General features: G+C 40.8%; 1 protein-coding gene across 1 annotated transcript; it reads right to left on the reverse strand.

Moving 5' to 3' along the window:
• Nucleotides 1-2403: 2403 nt before the first annotated feature.
• LOC145165441 (FRIGIDA interacting protein 2) lies at nt 2404-4198 on the reverse strand. Its single transcript, XM_079084180.1, has one exon. It carries the CDS (start codon nt 3865-3867, stop codon nt 2620-2622), a length of 1248 nt encoding a protein of 415 aa, XP_078940306.1. The 5' UTR covers nt 3868-4198; the 3' UTR covers nt 2404-2619.
• Nucleotides 4199-17509: the final 13311 nt, after the last annotated feature.

The raw sequence follows: 17509 nt of genomic DNA on the forward strand, positions 1-17509 counted from the left end.
TTGTTTTGGATACTATAATTTTTTAAACAATGTGTTTATGTAATGAAATTTTGGAAAACAAATATGAATGAGATTTCTAATTATTAAATGAAAATTTTTATCTAAAAAGTTAATATAAAAGGGTTAAATTAATAATAATAATAATAATTATTATTATTATTATTATTATAAACAAATCAATTTATTTAATGTAAATAGGTTTTATAAGTTTATAGGGGTATTGTGTAATTTCCTGAAGTCAATTTTGAAGAGATATTTCAACTTTGGGATAGGATCTGTCATTACACGAAACTTTGGGGTAGGTTATATAGGTCTGGACATCTGGTTGTCTTCTTCCTTCAACGATCAGAATGGTTTTTTTTTCCTGCAGATCCAAACCCAAACCCTATACTCTTACAGTCTTACTCTCTCTCATCGGCTTATTTTCGCCGAGATGCCGAGCCGAGCTCGGCATGCCAAAGGCTCGATCCGGTGTTTGCCGAGCACACCGAAGCCACACCCACGAGCCTTGTGGCCAAATATCACAATTATTCATTCTCCGTCGTATTTTACTCATTTTAGGAGTCGTAGCTAGTCTAGTGGCTCAACAATGGTCAACGCCCAACTTTTTCCAAGTTGACGTTTTTCATCAAATTCATAATTATCTAAACATCTCATAACATTTTTTCATAAAAACTATTATTATTATTGTTATTATTATTATTTTAAATTAATTATTATATTTAATTATTTCAATATAAATTTTTAAAAAATAAGATGTTACAAATTGATATTAACATATTATGTAAAAAAAATATAGATTAAGTTCAGTAACAGAAAAGACAAGGCCAATTTTGTAAAGTCTGTTGTAATAGATATATAAGGGTAAGTGGTGAAGAAAAAATCAGAAACAAACAAAATTTAAGGTATGATTCACTATTTCACATTTCACTAAACCACCCGTGTACGGTTTCAAATACATACATGCCAATTTCGTGGAACTTATCATTTTAACACTACATATAAATCATAGTTTTCTTTTTAGTTATCTATATAGAAGATTCGTTATGGAGAACATTTCCATGCTCTCACTCTTTCTTTTCCTCACTTTAATAGCTACAGGTAAATTATTCTTCTAACTTTTTCAAAGTTCATGGTCAATTATTTAAGGATGTTATTATACCTCTTAGTTACATAAATTGTCAAATTATGAGGGTATACACACCATTCCACTCACAAAAAGGAAGCAATTTGGAGGAGTACGTATAGAATTACTCTTATTTATTTAATACTCACTCAAAGCTAGCCGTTATGCAACCATATGTAACCGAGAATGTAAGTTTATGTTTGGCGGTAGTTGAAAAAAATAGTTTTTATCTTATAAACAAATTTATCAATAAGTTGTCTCAAACTAACTTATTAAAAAAACTAGATTATAAGCAACTTTATAAGCTACAATTTAGAAGTTAGAAATTTTGAAATGCAGTAACTTGAACAATTTCTTGGGTCGTCATTACAACACTTTTCGAAATCGTAATCCGACCCTTATTCATGGGGTTATATGAATGCAGACTTACAGGATAATCCAAGAAATCGAACCAGATTACAAAACTAATTTGATTCACAAACACATAATACCTTGATTGTGTTTTGTGTTCTTTAAGATAGTGTGATGTAGAGAGAAAAAATAGTTTTTATAATCATGTCTTGGAACCCCACCCTACCCCACCCCACCAGGAGCTCTGCTCATTGGACCTTGCTAGGGGTGCTGACTCTAGACCCCGTTAGAAGCGCTGCCCCTTGGAACCCTATCCCCAAGGGTGCTGCCCCCGGACCCCCGTTTTTTCGAGTCCATATTTATCACTTTGAGTGTGCACTCCACACCTCTAATCTCGGTAAGTAAATTGAAGCACCAACAATAAGCTAGTATCACCAAACAATAAAGGGATAAATATTTCTCAGCAAACAATATGCATTAGACCCTTGTTTCTCAGCAAACAATAAATTGCAAAACATAAGCCAACATAAGCCTTCAAGTGGTTACAAAACGGTTAGCCTTGTTTCTCACAAATATTTCATTTATCATATACAAAACGGTTAGCCAATAAGATGTTTTGAAAAGCAATCCCAAACACCCCCATAATATCGTTTACATTTCATTTTTTTAGTTGAAGAAGTAATTTTGAGCGTTAAACAGGTAATGAGACGATGATGAAGAGGGTTATGGCAGTAGAGTGCATAGAAGAACGTCAAGTATCCATCTGCGATGCTTGCAACTTGGTGTGTAGGGTGGCTCATTTTCTCACCACAGCCACAGGTCGTTGCTATTCAGAAAAAGGCGATCCTGACATTGTTCGCTGCTTTTGTTTCTATCAATGTGATTAGTCATTACATTTACATTATTATCAACTATTGATTCAACTATTAATGCACTACAGCAACAAATAAGCCCATTCATTTATTCACATTATTGCACTAATTATGAAATTTTGAAGCATAATCTCGCTCAGTTATATGATCATGGACATGGGTAACGATTAAATTACACCACCAATAATCTCCCTCTCTCTATATATAAAAATATAAAGAAAATAAATATAACATTTAATTAATTTAAGCCGGACTTCAAACTTGTTGCTTTCACTGTTGTTGCTTTCTATTATCTGCTAAACCTTTAACGAAAGCCTCAACGATTTGTTTTTGTGACTCAAGAAGCAGCTCATTGCGTTTCATCTCGGCTTCCATTCGTGTTTTCTCAATCTCATGAACCATATCCATCTTCATCTTCTCCATCTTCACAAACCCATCAGCTAAAACCTTAATCGATGACACAATCTCTCCTAAGGAGTTGTTATTTTCTCTTTTCACCCCTCTTTTTTCTCTTGAAAAATCATCTTCACCATTCAAATAGTGGTGGCTTGAGTTCATGTTCCTGTTCCTGTCACCATACTTACTATCTCTAAACTCCATGGATGCTGAACTCCTGTCTTTTCCCATCTTTACCCAAACTTCATCTTCTCCATCATCATTATCGTCGTCTTCTTCCCCATTTTCATTCCAGTAACTAGGATTCGAGTTTGAAGCAGTCTTGCTAAATTTTCTTGGTCTAATACCTGAATGTTCTGTAACTTGAAAATTTGATGGGTGTACATGAACTCCATTGTTGTTATGATGATCAGACTGGAACCTTGTTGAATAATTTTGAGAGGATGGTTTGTGGTTTTTTCCTGAATTCTTACCCATTGGAGGTTCAATAAAATATTCGTCTTCAACTTCATCATCGTTATCATTATCTTCCTCTTGTGCAGCATAGTTATGTGAAACCCTAAAATTATTTGACCTACTTGCTATAGTTACCAAATTGCTATCAGCTGCAACTGGTTTGAAGCGAATCCCACGCCCAGGATGCAAACCCCCATAATTCGAAACAGTAATTGCGTTGGATTGATGATTATTTTTCGAATTAACATTTTTCATACCGGAAGAATTGAGATCATTACCGGATTGTGTTTCTTCATCGGCATTAGATCCGTTACCGTTTTTCTCCATTGAATCCATAGCTTCGAAATAGAACCAGGTTGAGAGAAACTGGCCACCAGGGAACGACAGCGCTCGTTGTTTCTCGGCACGGTAACGCTGGCGGAGTTTCTCCATCTTGTGGCGGCACTGGGCGGATGTTTTGGGTGGTACGGCGCCAGGGCATATCCGGCCTACCTCTTCCGCCACCGCATCCCAGTCAGCGGTGCGAAGGTACCCACGGCGGAGGGCGTACCATCTCTCCCGGTAGGCTTGGATCAGTGCTAGTGCTTCATCTTGGGTCCAACACGGTGGTGGAAATCTCCGGACAGGCTTCTCAGCTGCGGAAACGGCGGTAGCAGTGGCGGACATCAAGATCCAAAGGAAGGACGACGATAGAAAGATCGTCAGATGAGTGAGGTGAGGTAATTATGGTGGGGTGGAAGAAGCGGAGGAATTACGCGGTGGTTTGAAAGAAGGGAAAGTAAGAGGGTTAGGTGGTAAAAGAAAAGGACCACCGGGTGGGGTGGGTGGACGGTGATGATGTGGATGACGATAGGGGGATGGTGATGCTAGAATGCGCGGGTGTATGTGGTGTGCACCCCCCACTAGTGCACTACACCAACTCCTCCACCTCCACCACCCTGTTGTTCCCCACCACCAACTCATTGCACTTGCATTGCATCCATTATTTTCTCTCTATCAACATTCAACAACTTGCTTAATGGGTTTACAACTTTAAAGAGGGCTTATTATTTTGGGTTCCTTTTAGTAAAATGGGCTCTCTATTGGTTTCTATAGTTTCTATAGGAGCATAAGTCGGAGGGAATTTACGTAATTTACTTATTTATTTGTGTGATACATGTTCATTTTATTAATGATCTTTGCTAAATGGTAACCAAATGAATATAACCATTTATGGAGTGACAAACTTCAGCAAAAACCGATATTAAGTTAACAAACATCGTCTATATTTGTCATATCATGTTATATGTTATATCAACTTTTCAAATATTATTGTTAAAACTTCATTTTATAACTATTTCAAATTCTATGACACCATTTTTATATCAAAATGTTATAAATTTGATGCAAATAAATATTAATATCCAGCTCATTTCGAAAGAGCCTTATCTTTTGTTTTAGGCCCTAAAGGGTCCCATGGAGAACTAATTTGAAAGAGTGAATAAAATAATTTTTTATTTACCTTGAACTTTGAGATCAAGTTTAAGGATAATGACTTAAAAGGGTAATATATTTTTTCGATTTTTACACATTTGGTCACTGATTTTTTTTTTTCGTCCACATTTACCCCTTCAACTTGTTAAACTGTATACATTCAGTCCTTATGACCGGCTACTCCAGGTTACCCGGTAAAAATGACTTAATAGGGTAATATATTTCTCACTTTGTACACATTTAGTCCTTAATATTTTTGTACACATTTAGTCCTTTTTTTTTTTTTTGCAAAATAAGTCATTTTTTTTGTACTCATTCAGTACTTATGAATGATTTTTTAGTTTTTTCTCACAAAATCTTACGTGGGACATTCATTAATGAGGTGTATGGGGCTTTTGATGCTTATATCCATCGCGATCTCGACTAATTGGTTGCTTAGGTCATGTGTTCTAAACGTCATAACTTCTTCATATAATCTCGGATTTTAACGATCTTTATATCCATGCGTTTGTATTTTAGTCTTCTACAACTTTCATTTAGATTACTCCCATTAAAAAATAATATATTTTTACTTACGATTTTTATATCCATACGTGGTGGCGGATTTAGTATGGTCCCGGTGTTGCACCGACAACACCTGTTTTTTCTGTTCGCAGTGGAAAATTTTTCGTTTTTTTTTACGTTTATACCTATTTTCCATGTATCGGCAACACCTATTTCATCTCGGCAACACCAATTATGTATTACTGCGTCTTCCCCTGTCTATACGTTTTTTATGAATGCATGTATGTATGTTTTTTTTTATAAAATCGTTAGTAAAAATATATTATATTTTAACGGGAGTAATCTTAATGAAAGTTGTAGTAGACTTAAAAAATGAACACGTGGATAAAGATCATTAAAATCTGATATCGTATGAAGAAGTTACGATGTTCAAAATACAAGACCTAAGCCAAACCACAAGACTTACGCAACCAAGCAGTCGAGATCGCATTGGACATAAGCATCAACAACCCCAAGCACCTCATCAATGATTGTCTCACGTAAGACGTCGTGAAAAAAATCTAAAGAAATCATTCATAACTACTGAATGAGTACAAAAAAGGACTTATTTTGAAACAAAAAAAATGTTAAGGACTAAATATGTACAAAAATATTAAGGACTAAATGTGTACAAAATGAAAAATATATTACCCTATCAAGTCATTTTTCCCGGCTAACCTGGAGTAACAGGTCATAAGGACTAAATGTGTACAGTTTAACAAGGTTAAGGGGTAAATGTGGACGAAAAAAAAAACTCAGTGACCAAATGTGTACCCTTTTAAGTCATTATCCCTCAAGTTTAATATGTGTATATTGGTATGACATAACTTATGTAAAAGAAATGTAAAAACACATTTGAAAAAAAAAACAAATTTCTATGCATTTTTTTGAAAATGTACATATGCACTAAAATAAAAATAATATGTATATGCACTAAATATGTATTTTTTTTTAAAAAAAAATTGTTTTTTAAGTAAAAACAAAATATTTATACTATTTTTTTGCAATATTGATAAAAAAAAATTGCACATATACATATGAAGCTACCCATATCGGTGGTAGCTTGGTGTATTTACTTTTTTTTTTTCTTTTTGCGAAAATTTTCCTAAGGGTGCAATTAACAACTTAAATAAAGAACATGTTTTCGAAAAAATCATATTTGGTGTATATTCATATTCTTTTTGTGTTATATGCACATTTAAATAAAAAAAAAAGAAAAAAAAGAAAAAAAAAAACAATATGCATATGCACCTACATAATTTTTTTCATTCTTTTTTGTATTTTTCTTACACAAGTTACTCAATAAACTGTGTGAAAAATCAATAAGGATAAAAAAATTCTTTGGTTTCCTCTTAAATGTCGCTCTCCATTAAACTTTCAAATGAGAAACAAAAAAATTAAAAACCTTTTAAGAACCATTTTTATTAAGGGTATTATTGTCATTCTAACATTAACATTATCAAAACATACAACCATTTCATTTTTACAATCAGATCTATTATTTAGAGTTTCAAATACTCTCAGACTCTCCAACCATTTGTAATAACACACAAACTCTAATAACACAACCACCACCTCTAGCCATCAGCACCATTCTCACCGGCAGAGCACCACCGTCGGCACCATTGTCGCCGACAGAGCACCACCGACGGAAGACTGTCGTCGCTTCCCTCCATTGTCGTTCTACCACTACCCCCGTCAATCTCGACGTCCAGATCTACAATTTTTCGGCATCCTCCATATCTACAATTTTCCGGTAACCTCCAGATATGCGATTCTCAAATCGTCACGACACTAAATCTTCCAGATCTAAAAAATTCTGACCTTCATTGCAATAGATATTCCATATCTACGATTTTCAAAGTGTCGTTGTACTAGATCTTGTAGATCTGTAATTTTCCGACCACCACTCCTCCTTTTACCCGTCTCGCTTCTACGCCATAAACAACACTAACAGTACCTCCATGTAGCAGATATGTTCCACCATCGCATTCACATCACTTTAGATATGCTCCAACGATGATCTTTGGTGACACACCACCAGATCTGCATCAGATCTGATGTGTTTGATGTCTTTCAGGTGTAGATTTGGTGGTTGTTGTGTATTTCACGGTGGTTCAATGACCAGATTAGAGTTGTTGCATCGTCTCCTCCTCTTCTATTCCTCATGTGGTTTTTTTCATGCTTACCGAACCATACTAAATATGTATAAATCAGGTCAGGTCTATGTAGATCTGATCAGATATGACATTTAGATGCTATTTAATAAAGCCTTTTGTTTTCCGATAAGCTTCTTCGCTTCAGATCGTTTGAAAAAGTTACCAACCACCATCAACCTCTTAGATCTAAATCCAAAGACGAGTTGATTTCTCAGATCTGGTCATATTTGGTTGTGTTTGGTGCATTTTCAGGCATAGATCTGGTGTTCACGGGGCATTTCATGGTGGTCAACGATGGTTCCACTACTGCATCAGAACTATTCCACTACCGCCGTGTAACGACGTAAATTTTCAAACCAAAATTTTCAATTTAAAAGTACATTTATCACGGTAATAAAACCTCAAAATGTCACTATGTCAATCATCAAATCTCATAATCAAAGACTGTATATATATCAAACTCCAGGATCCTCTAAATCATAACTCAAACTCTGATGTGTGTGTACAATCATGTCAGCGCCTTCCCGTGATCCTGAGAAGTACCTGAAACACATAACACATAACACGATAAGCAAGAAGCTTAGTGAGTTCCCCAAAATATCACATACGTCACATTAGCCACTCGAGTCTATAACTCTGTAAGACCCTCCGGTCTATGTGTCTCAGTGGGACCCTCCAGTCTCATGGCTCGTTGGACCCTCTGGTCCGGTCTTAGTGAGGACCCTCTGGTCCGGTCTTAGTGAGGACCCTCCGGTCTCACAGCTCGTTGGACCCTCCGGTCCGGTCTCAGTAACACATAATATAGCATATATATATATCACACAGACAAATGCTGTGACATCCCCATTTTCACGGCCAGAAAAGACCGATTTTGTTTATGCTTGTTTGAAAATCAGAGTACCATTTTAAATAAAAGTGTTGCGGAATTTGTCCCAAAATAAAATATGATAAAGATTTATCAAAAGCATTTCCAAAGAAATGTATTTCATTAAAAGACTCGAGATGTCATGTTCGATACAGATCAAAAGCATAAACAGTACAACATAAGCCTTACTATATTATTTCGTATTTACAGGCCTATAATCCCTTATCTCTCATCCAAACATCTATGCTCATGCGCCACTACCTGTAATACAAGAAACTGAGTGGGTCAGGCTTGGGAGCCTGGTGAGCACATAGGGTTTTCAACCCACAATAAATAAGTTTATTAACTTTATCAACCAAACAACCCGATTACCCATTCCCGTTATCCTCACATTACGTCCCTAAACACTTATCATAAGGGACCTAGACTAAGGATCAACATCAGGATGGACACTACTGCCAAGGGGGTTCCTTAGCAATAAATGTCCCATAGGCAACCATGTGGGGGATGGAGTACACCTGGTGAGCACACAGTTCAAATAAACACACAGTTCAAATAAACACCTACAGGTTGCGAGCCTGCTAGCGTTCCACTGCACTGTCTAAAATAGTCTGTGGTCGTCATCTATACTCCGCTAGATGAATGGATCATCAATAACATCTATAACGAGACCTCTCATTATTTTATTTTGTCACACAACAACTATTACATCTACCCATGTTTTACCCAACACATTTTGTAGATAATAAAATACATATACAGTTTAAATCATTTAAAACATGTATAATATCGTTCATCCAGCATAGATAACAAGTATACAGATAATATGCACACACAGCACGTAATTTATATAAAATACTTCATATCTATGTGTAAGCTGAAAGTAAGTATGCACTCACTTGAAAAGGTGGTGACTCTGCACTTGAACAACGCTTCGTTATCTCAAAATAATTTTCCCTCGACAAAACCTAGTATCAATTCCACTAGGGTTTAGTCTAACGTTAACCGCGACTAGTTAATAGTCTAGCTATTATTATTATTATATAAGTGTTAAACAACATTCTATATAACTCATAATAATAGCCTAAATAATTATTTTAAGGTCCTAATAATGTTACTATAATTAATTAGAAGCTATATTAAAAAATTGCGTAGCTGTAGCTCACTTACATCGGGTTTTCTTAAAAACCGGGCTTTGCTCGGAGCAACGTTTCCGAACCGAAAGACCATTTTTCTCGGGACTAGGGGGTTTACCTAGGCTTAGGGGGGGTTAGGGGGGTAGTGAGAGAAAGTAGAGAGAGAAAGTTATGGTAGAAGATATGAGAAAACGAGCTGCCCTCGCATGCCTTTTATAGGCACTCAGCACCTCGGTTACGCTGGGCGTTCGGACACAGCTACGCTGGGCGTAGATCGGATAAGGGTGCCAGCGAGCCTCCAGCTGTCTCGCACTCGGAAGGGATAAGAACCGAAGTACGCTGCACGTACTTGGCCTCGGACGCGGGGCGTAGCGAGGGGCGACGTGTCCTCGTCCGATGCGATCCTCCGATCAGCGATGGACAGCCCAGATCGAGCCACGTCATCGAGTTTGCATCAGTTTCGCAATTTTCCTTCCCGACTTCTAAAATTCATAACTTTCGCATACGAGCTCCGTTTTCGACGTTCTTTATATCCACGCGTAGGCATGAACGTATTCTACAACTTTCGTTTAGACTCCGTCGGCTAATTTTGACTTTATTTTAAAAAGTTATATTATTTAACAGGCCGAGACAGGATTGGTCCGTTAAAATCTCATAACTTCTTCATCCTACGTCCGTTTTCGTCCATCTTTTTATCGTTATGCTACTATTAATGAGATCTTCGATTCTCGTTTAAGTTGTGTCGGCTAAAAACCGCTCGATCTAATATTCGAACTTCGGGCTGTATACTGCTAAGCTGAAACTTCGAAAAATCATAACTTCCTCATACGAAGTCAGATTTGGGCGTTCTTTTTATGGACGCTCGCGGTTTAACGTATTCTACGACTTTCGTTTAGATCGCTAAGGCTAAAAGTCGCTCTATCGTAAATTCACTATTTACGCTTCCCGGTATCGTGCCGGTTCCGTCGCGAAACTTCGACGGGTCATAACCTCTTCGTTATAACTAGGATTTCGGCGTTCTTTATATCCCCGGAATCCTTGTTTCGACCACTACAACTTTGTGTAAAGATATCGGGTTTATCTCACACTTTAATTTTGACGTTTATTTTTATCCTTTATTTATTATACATTTATAAATAAGTAATAAGCACACAAATACACATAATTCATATAATACTCAAATATTTCATCTTTATTACTTCAAAAAGAGTTACAATAGTTGACCTAGACTATTACATCATCTAAAAATTCTTAGCCCCGAAACCCGGGCGTTACAATTCTCTCCCCCTTAGGATGATTCTGTCCTGGAATCATGCATCAGCAAACAGATGCGGATAGCGACTCATCATGTCACTTTCTGTTTCCCAAGTGAGATTCGGCCCATTCGAATGTTTCCATCGGACTAGCACTAAGTCGACCATCTTGCGTCATAACTTCTTAGACTTACGATCAACAATTGCATCGGGCTCTTTAATCAGCCTCTTATTCTCATCCATTCTTAATTCCGAGATTGGAATTATGTCGGGAACTTCTCCCGTGAACTTCCTCAAATAACACACATGGAAGGTGTTATGAATACCATCTAGTTCTCCGGGCAATTCGAGCTTGTAAGCTTGGTTTCGAAACTTCTGAAGAACTTTAAACGGTCCAATAAACCTTGGACTCAACTTTCCTCGTTTCCCAAATCTTATAAGTCCCTTCCATGGTGAGACCTTAAGCAAAACTAAATCCCCAACTTCGAAGGTCATCGGTGGTCTTTTCTTGTCAGCGTAGCTCTTCTGACGATCCTGAGCCGCCAACATCCTTTCCCTAATCACCTTCAGCTTCTCAGCAGTCTCATGGACTATCTCGGGGCCCATAAACTGCTTTTCTCCAGCCTCAAGCCAACAAGACGGCATACGACATTTCTGTCCGTACAAAGCTTGGTAGGGTGCCATCTTGATGCTCGAGTGGAAACTGTTGTTGTAGGAAAATTCTACCAAAGGTAAGTGCTCATCCCACTTACCTTGGAATTCTAGGGTACATGCTCTTAGCATATCTTCGAGTGTTTGTATCATTCTTTCGCTCTGACCATCAGTCTGCAGATGGTAAGCTGTACTCAAACACAACTTCGTACCCAATTCCTCTTGTAGACTCCTCCAAAACCTCGGCGTGAAACGACTATCTCGATCAGATACAATCGTTAGAGGAACACCGTGAAGTCTCACAATTTCCTTCACGTAAGCATTTGCAAGCTTATCCATAGACCACCTTTCGTTGGCAGCTATGAAGTGTGCACTCTTTGTGAAACGATCCACGACTACCCAAATCATGTCGTGACCGCTCTTCGTCCTGGGCAGTTTAATCACAAAATCCATGGTGATGTCTTCCCATTTACCCATGGGTACAGGTAAGGGTTCTAAACTCCTATACGGTTTCTGATGTTGTGCCTTAACTCTAGCACAAGTTACGCACTCGGCCACATACTTTGCAACATCGAGCTTCATCGTCGGCCACCAATAGTAGGGTTTTAGGTCCCTATACATTTTAGTGCTACCGGGATGAATCGAGTACATGGTCTTGTGAGCTTCTTCCATCAGAAGATCTCTTATTCCACCCGTCTGAGGTACCCAAATCCGATCTTGGAATACCTTCAGTCCTTGACTATTTGTACCGAACACTAACGTTTTGCCCAAACGTTCTTCCTTTCGGTCATTCTTCTCTGAAGCTTCTTCTTGAGCTTTCCTAATACTTTCCACAATCATTGAGACAACTTCTATTCTCAACGCTCTTGGCATTTTCCTCTCAAGATTGACCTTCCGACTGAGAGCATCAGCAACAACATTTGCTTTACCGGGATGGTAAAGTATCTCACAGTCGTAGTCCTTGAGTAATTCCAGCCAGCGTCGTTGCCTCATGTTCAACTCCTTCTGATTAAGGAGATACTGGAGACTCTTATGATCAGTGAAAAGCTTGCACTTTGTGCCATAGAGGTAATGCCTCCATATTTTCAAGGCAAATACTACCGCTGCCAACTCCAAATCATGAGTGGGGTAGTTCTTTTCGTTCTTTTTCAATTATCGAGATGCGTATGCTATCACCTTTTCTCTTTGGGTCAGAACACAACCCAACCCGACTCCAGATGCGTCACTATAGACCGCGAAGTCTTCAACTCCATCGGGTAGAGAAAGAATCAGTGCTTCACATAACTTCTTCTTTAGCTTCTCGAATGCCTCATCGTGTTTCTCACTCCATGTATATGTAGCTCCTTTGTGAGTCAAAGCTGTAAATGGAGCAGCTATCGAAGAAAAGCCTTGGATAAACCTTCGGTAATACCTACCTTTTTCCTAGAAAGCTTCGAATCTCTGTGGGACTCTTTGGACGTTCCCACTTCATCACAACTTCGATTTTTGCTGGTTCAACCATTATTCCCTCCTGGTTAACCACATGACCCAAGAATTGGACCTCTCGGATCCAAAAATCACACTTGGAGAACTTCGCGTACAACTTCTCCTTCTTCAATACTTCCAACACCTCTTGTAGATGTTGGCCATGCTCCTCCTGGCTTTTCGAGTAGATTAGAATGTCGTCGATGAACACTATCACGGATTTATCGAGGAATGGTTTACAAACCCTGTTCATCAAATCCATGAATGCTGCTGGAGCATTGGTTAGTCCAAACGACATAACCAAGAACTCGTAGTGTCCATATCTCGTTCTGAATGCAGTTTTCTCAATATCCTGATCTCTCACTTTCAGCTGATGATACCCTGACCTAAGATCGATCTTTGAGAAATAGCTCGAACCTTGTAGCTGATCAAATAGGTCATCAATCCTCGACAATGGGTACTTGTTATTTACCGTTGCCTTGTTCAGCTCTCTGTAGTCTATACACATTCTCATGCTCCCGTCTTTCTTCTTTACGAATAGCACCGGAGCTCCCCAGGGTGATGAACTAGGTCGAATGAAACCGTTGTCCAACAACTCCTAAAGCTGCGTCATGAGCTCCTTCATCTTCGTCGGTGCCAATCGGTAAGGTGCCTTTGCTATCGGTGTTGTACCTGGTAACAAGTCTATCCGAAACTCCACTTGTCTTTCAGGTGGTAATCCGGGGAGATCTTCGGGAAAGACTTCCAGATAATCACATACAACCGGTATATTCTGCACCTCTTTCTTTTCCTTCTTAGCATCGATTACGAATGCCAAGTATGATGCACATCCCTTGGACAAACATTTTATGGCTTTCATCAAGGAGATGATTCCAGAATTTACTCTGCGTTTGTCCCCGTACACCATGAACGACTCTTTTCCGGGTGGGTTCACCCTTACTATCTTCTTCCTGCAAAGAATCTCTGCATCGTTGGCGCTAAGCCAATCCATTCCCAAAACGATGTCAAAACCATTCAACTCTATGGGCAATAGCTCTTCGTGGAATTCGTTTCCGTTTAGGTCGATGACGATGTTCCTAATACGGTTACTAACAGGTACGAACTTGCCACTGGCAACTTCCACAATCATGGAATTATCAAGTTTTTCTACAAGCAATGCTAATTTCCCACCAATTTTATGCGACACAAAGGAGTAGTTGGCTCCGGAATCAAATAGTATATTGGAAGGCAATCCATTTACAAGAAAGGTACCTGAAGCGACGTCTGTTGCCTCCTTCGCATCCTCGAGCGTCATCTGGAAGGCTCTCTCCTTCGCATACTCTAACAGGTAGAAAGCTCAACTCCCGGATCACCAACACGAACTCCACCACCTATATTTACCATAAAACCCTTTTTCATAAATCTCCAAATTACCAGAATACCCTCAGAAGTCAACTGGTCAACTCTTGGTCAAAGTCCACAGTCAAAGTCAACAGTCCATGTTGACTCGACTCGTCGAGTGCAGTTCACCGACTCGTCGAGTCCTTCCTGAACTCGAGAAGTCGTGAAATCCTTGATTGGCTCGTCGAGTTCCCCTTTAACTCGCCGAGTTCATACGTGTCCAAGAATTGGGAGAAACCCTAGCTGACTCGCCGAGTCTCGAACGACTCGCCGAGTTCCAGGCAATCTTCAACGGACTCGCCGAGTTGTTTATCAACTCGTCGAGTTCATGCCTATCTTCATATGACTCGCCGAGTCCCTTCAATCCTTCATCCATACAGATGCTTTTTAAGCCATGCTGAGGCTCCATATTGTAGATCCAGCTTCCCAAGGCATGTTTATCACGTAAAGTTGCAAACTTTACGTGCATGCATGGTGATAATGTCCTAAAACAAGCTAAAGAAGGGGGTTCTAGGCAAAAGGGCTTCACCAACATGCTAAAGACTGAGACTTTATGATGATAAGGGCCAAGATGAGCCTAGATCTGAAGTTGCAACTTCAGATCTTGGTTCATCACTCGAAATGCAACACCAAATGCCCAAAATGGTCCCAAAACTCAATATAGAAAGGGGGTTTAACTAGAAGAAGCTCAAGGTGATGACTTGATACCTCCAAATGGATGATAAAATGAGGTAGACTTCAGATCCCCAGCTGTTCCTTGTTCAAAACTCCTTGGTCTTCAAACCTTTCCTCACCAAATCTCCCTTCCAAGCTAAGAAGCACACCAATATAGAGGACAACCCGAATTAGGGTTTCTGAATTCGAGGGGAGCAGTAAGAGAGGCTAAGGGGGGGGGGGGATAAGTGATCCTTAAATAGGGTGCAAACCCCCGAAATTTAGGGTTTCATCTGCCAGCTCCTACTCGTCGAGTCCCCAATTGGACTCGGCGAGTAGGTCACTTAAACACGCAGACCAACCCGCTGCTACTCGACGAGTCATAGCGCCAACTCGTCGAGTAGACCTTCAACGTGAAGTCTAAAAGGAACAATATTAATAATACCTGACGGTTGGGATGTTACAATTCTCCCACACTTGACTTAGACTTCGTCCTCGAAGTCAGCTGTAGCGAATAACTCCGGGTAATGCTCCCGCATCTCAGCCTCCGACTCCCATGTCCACTCGGATCCCCTCCGATGCTCCCATTGTATCTTTACCAACGAAACCTCCTTGTTGCGCATGACCTTCACTTTCCTTTCCAAAACGGCAATCGGCCTCTCAATATAATTCAGGCGCTCATCAATGTCATCCAGTGGCACCACTACCTCTGGGTCCACAATGCACTTTCGCAACTGCGAAACGTGGAAAGTACTGTGGATCCGACTAAGCTCCTCCGGCAGCTCTAGTCTGTAAGCCACCTTGCCAACCCTGGCAATGATCCTGAACGGCCCAATATATCGGGGACCCAATTTTCCCCTCTTCCTGAAGCGGATCACACCCTTCCAGGGCGAGACCTTCAGGAGTACCATGTCACCGACCTGAAACTCTAGCTCGGACCGGCGTCGGTCAGCGTAACTCTTCTACCGACTCTGAGCGGTCTGCAGCCGCTGTCTAACCTACTGAATCTTCTCGGTAGTCTGCAAGACCACCTCCGTCCGACCCATCACCCTGTGACCAACCTCACCCCAACAAACCGGGGTGCGACATCTCCGCCCATACAACAGCTCGAATGGCGGGGCGCCAATGCTGAAATGATAGCTGTTGTTGTAGGCGATCTCTGCAAGCGGTAGGTGGGAATCCCAGCTCCCACCGAAATCGATGATACACGCCCTCAACATATCCCCGAGGGTCTGAATGGTCCGCTCGCTCTGACCATTAGTCTGCGGATGGAAGGCTGTGCTGAAGTGCAACCGTGTGCCCAACTCCTCGTAAAACTTCTGCCAAAAGCGGGAGGTAAACCAGACATCCCGATCAGAGACAATGGAAACGGGAACCCCATGGCGAGACACGATCTCGCGAATATACACGTCGACCAATTTCTCGGCCGATGAGCTCTCCCGTATGGCCAAGAAATGGGCACTCTTGGTCAATCAATCCACGATGACCCATATAGCATCAAACCCCTTCGTCGTCCTCGGCAACTTGGTAATAAAATCCATCGTGATCTGTTCCCTTTTCCACATAGGGATCTCCAGGGGCTGCAGCTTTCCATGCGGCCTCTGATGCTCGGCCTTGACCATCCTACAGGTCAAGCACCTCTCGACGTACCAAGCGATTTCTCGCTTCATGCACGGCCACCAATAGTTCAAACTCAAATCTCGGAACATCTTGGTGGCCCCCGGGTGAATAGAAAAAATGAGACTTATGAGCCTCCTCCATAACCGTCTGCCTAACCCCGCCAGTCATCGGAACCCAAACTCGACCGCATCGGGTCAATAATCCCCGACTATCCTGCTCAAACCGTGTATTCTCACCCTTGATCCTCTCCAGCTTCCAATTATCCGGTCGCATGCCCTCAACCTGGGCATCTCTGATCAGACTCACAATTGGGGAGTCCACTGCTAAGCTCATACAAAGCGCTGGGGTGGAAGACCCAGCTGACTTGTGGCTCAAAGCATCCGCAACCATGTTCGCTTTACTAGGGTGGTAAAGGATCTCGCAATCGTAGTCCTTGACTATATCCAACCACCTGCACTGCCTCATGTTCAGGTTCGGCTGATCCATGATATGTCTCAAGCTCTTGTGATCCGTGTAAATGGTACAACGGACCCCATAAAGGTAATGTCTCCATATATTGAGGGAGAATACAACCGCCCCCAACTCCAAGTCATGCGTAGGGTATCTTGTCTCATGCGGCTTCCATTGCCGCGACGCATAAGCTATCACTCGTCCTTTCTGCATGAGGACCGCCCCTAACCCTGTGATGGATGCATCACAGAACACCACAAAATCCTCAACTCCCTCCGGGAGTGTCAACACTGGGGCCTCGCACAACCGCTGTCGGAGGGTCTCAAACGCCCTCTGCTGCTCAGGGCCCTACCGGAAATCCACCCCTTCCTCGTCAGACAAGTGAGGGGTACCGCAATCTTGGAGAAGTTCTGTATGAATCTCTGGTAGTACCCTGCCAATCCCAAAAAGCTCCCGATGTCTGAGAGAGATTTTGGAACCTCCCACTGCATAACCGCCTCGATTTTGGCGGGGTCGACCAAAATCCCCTCTTGGTTAACGAGATGTCCGAGGAATTGGACCTCTCGTAGCTAAAACTCACACTTCGAGAACTTGGCGTACAACCGTTCTCGTCTTAGAACTCCCAACAACTCCCGCAGATGCTCCTCATGCTGCTCTCGG

This window comes from Lactuca virosa, chromosome 3 (genome assembly GCF_052849685.1).
Source record: "Lactuca virosa cultivar CGN04683 chromosome 3, Lactuca_virosa_CGN04683_v6, whole genome shotgun sequence".
Lineage (NCBI taxonomy): Eukaryota > Viridiplantae > Streptophyta > Magnoliopsida > Asterales > Asteraceae > Lactuca > Lactuca virosa.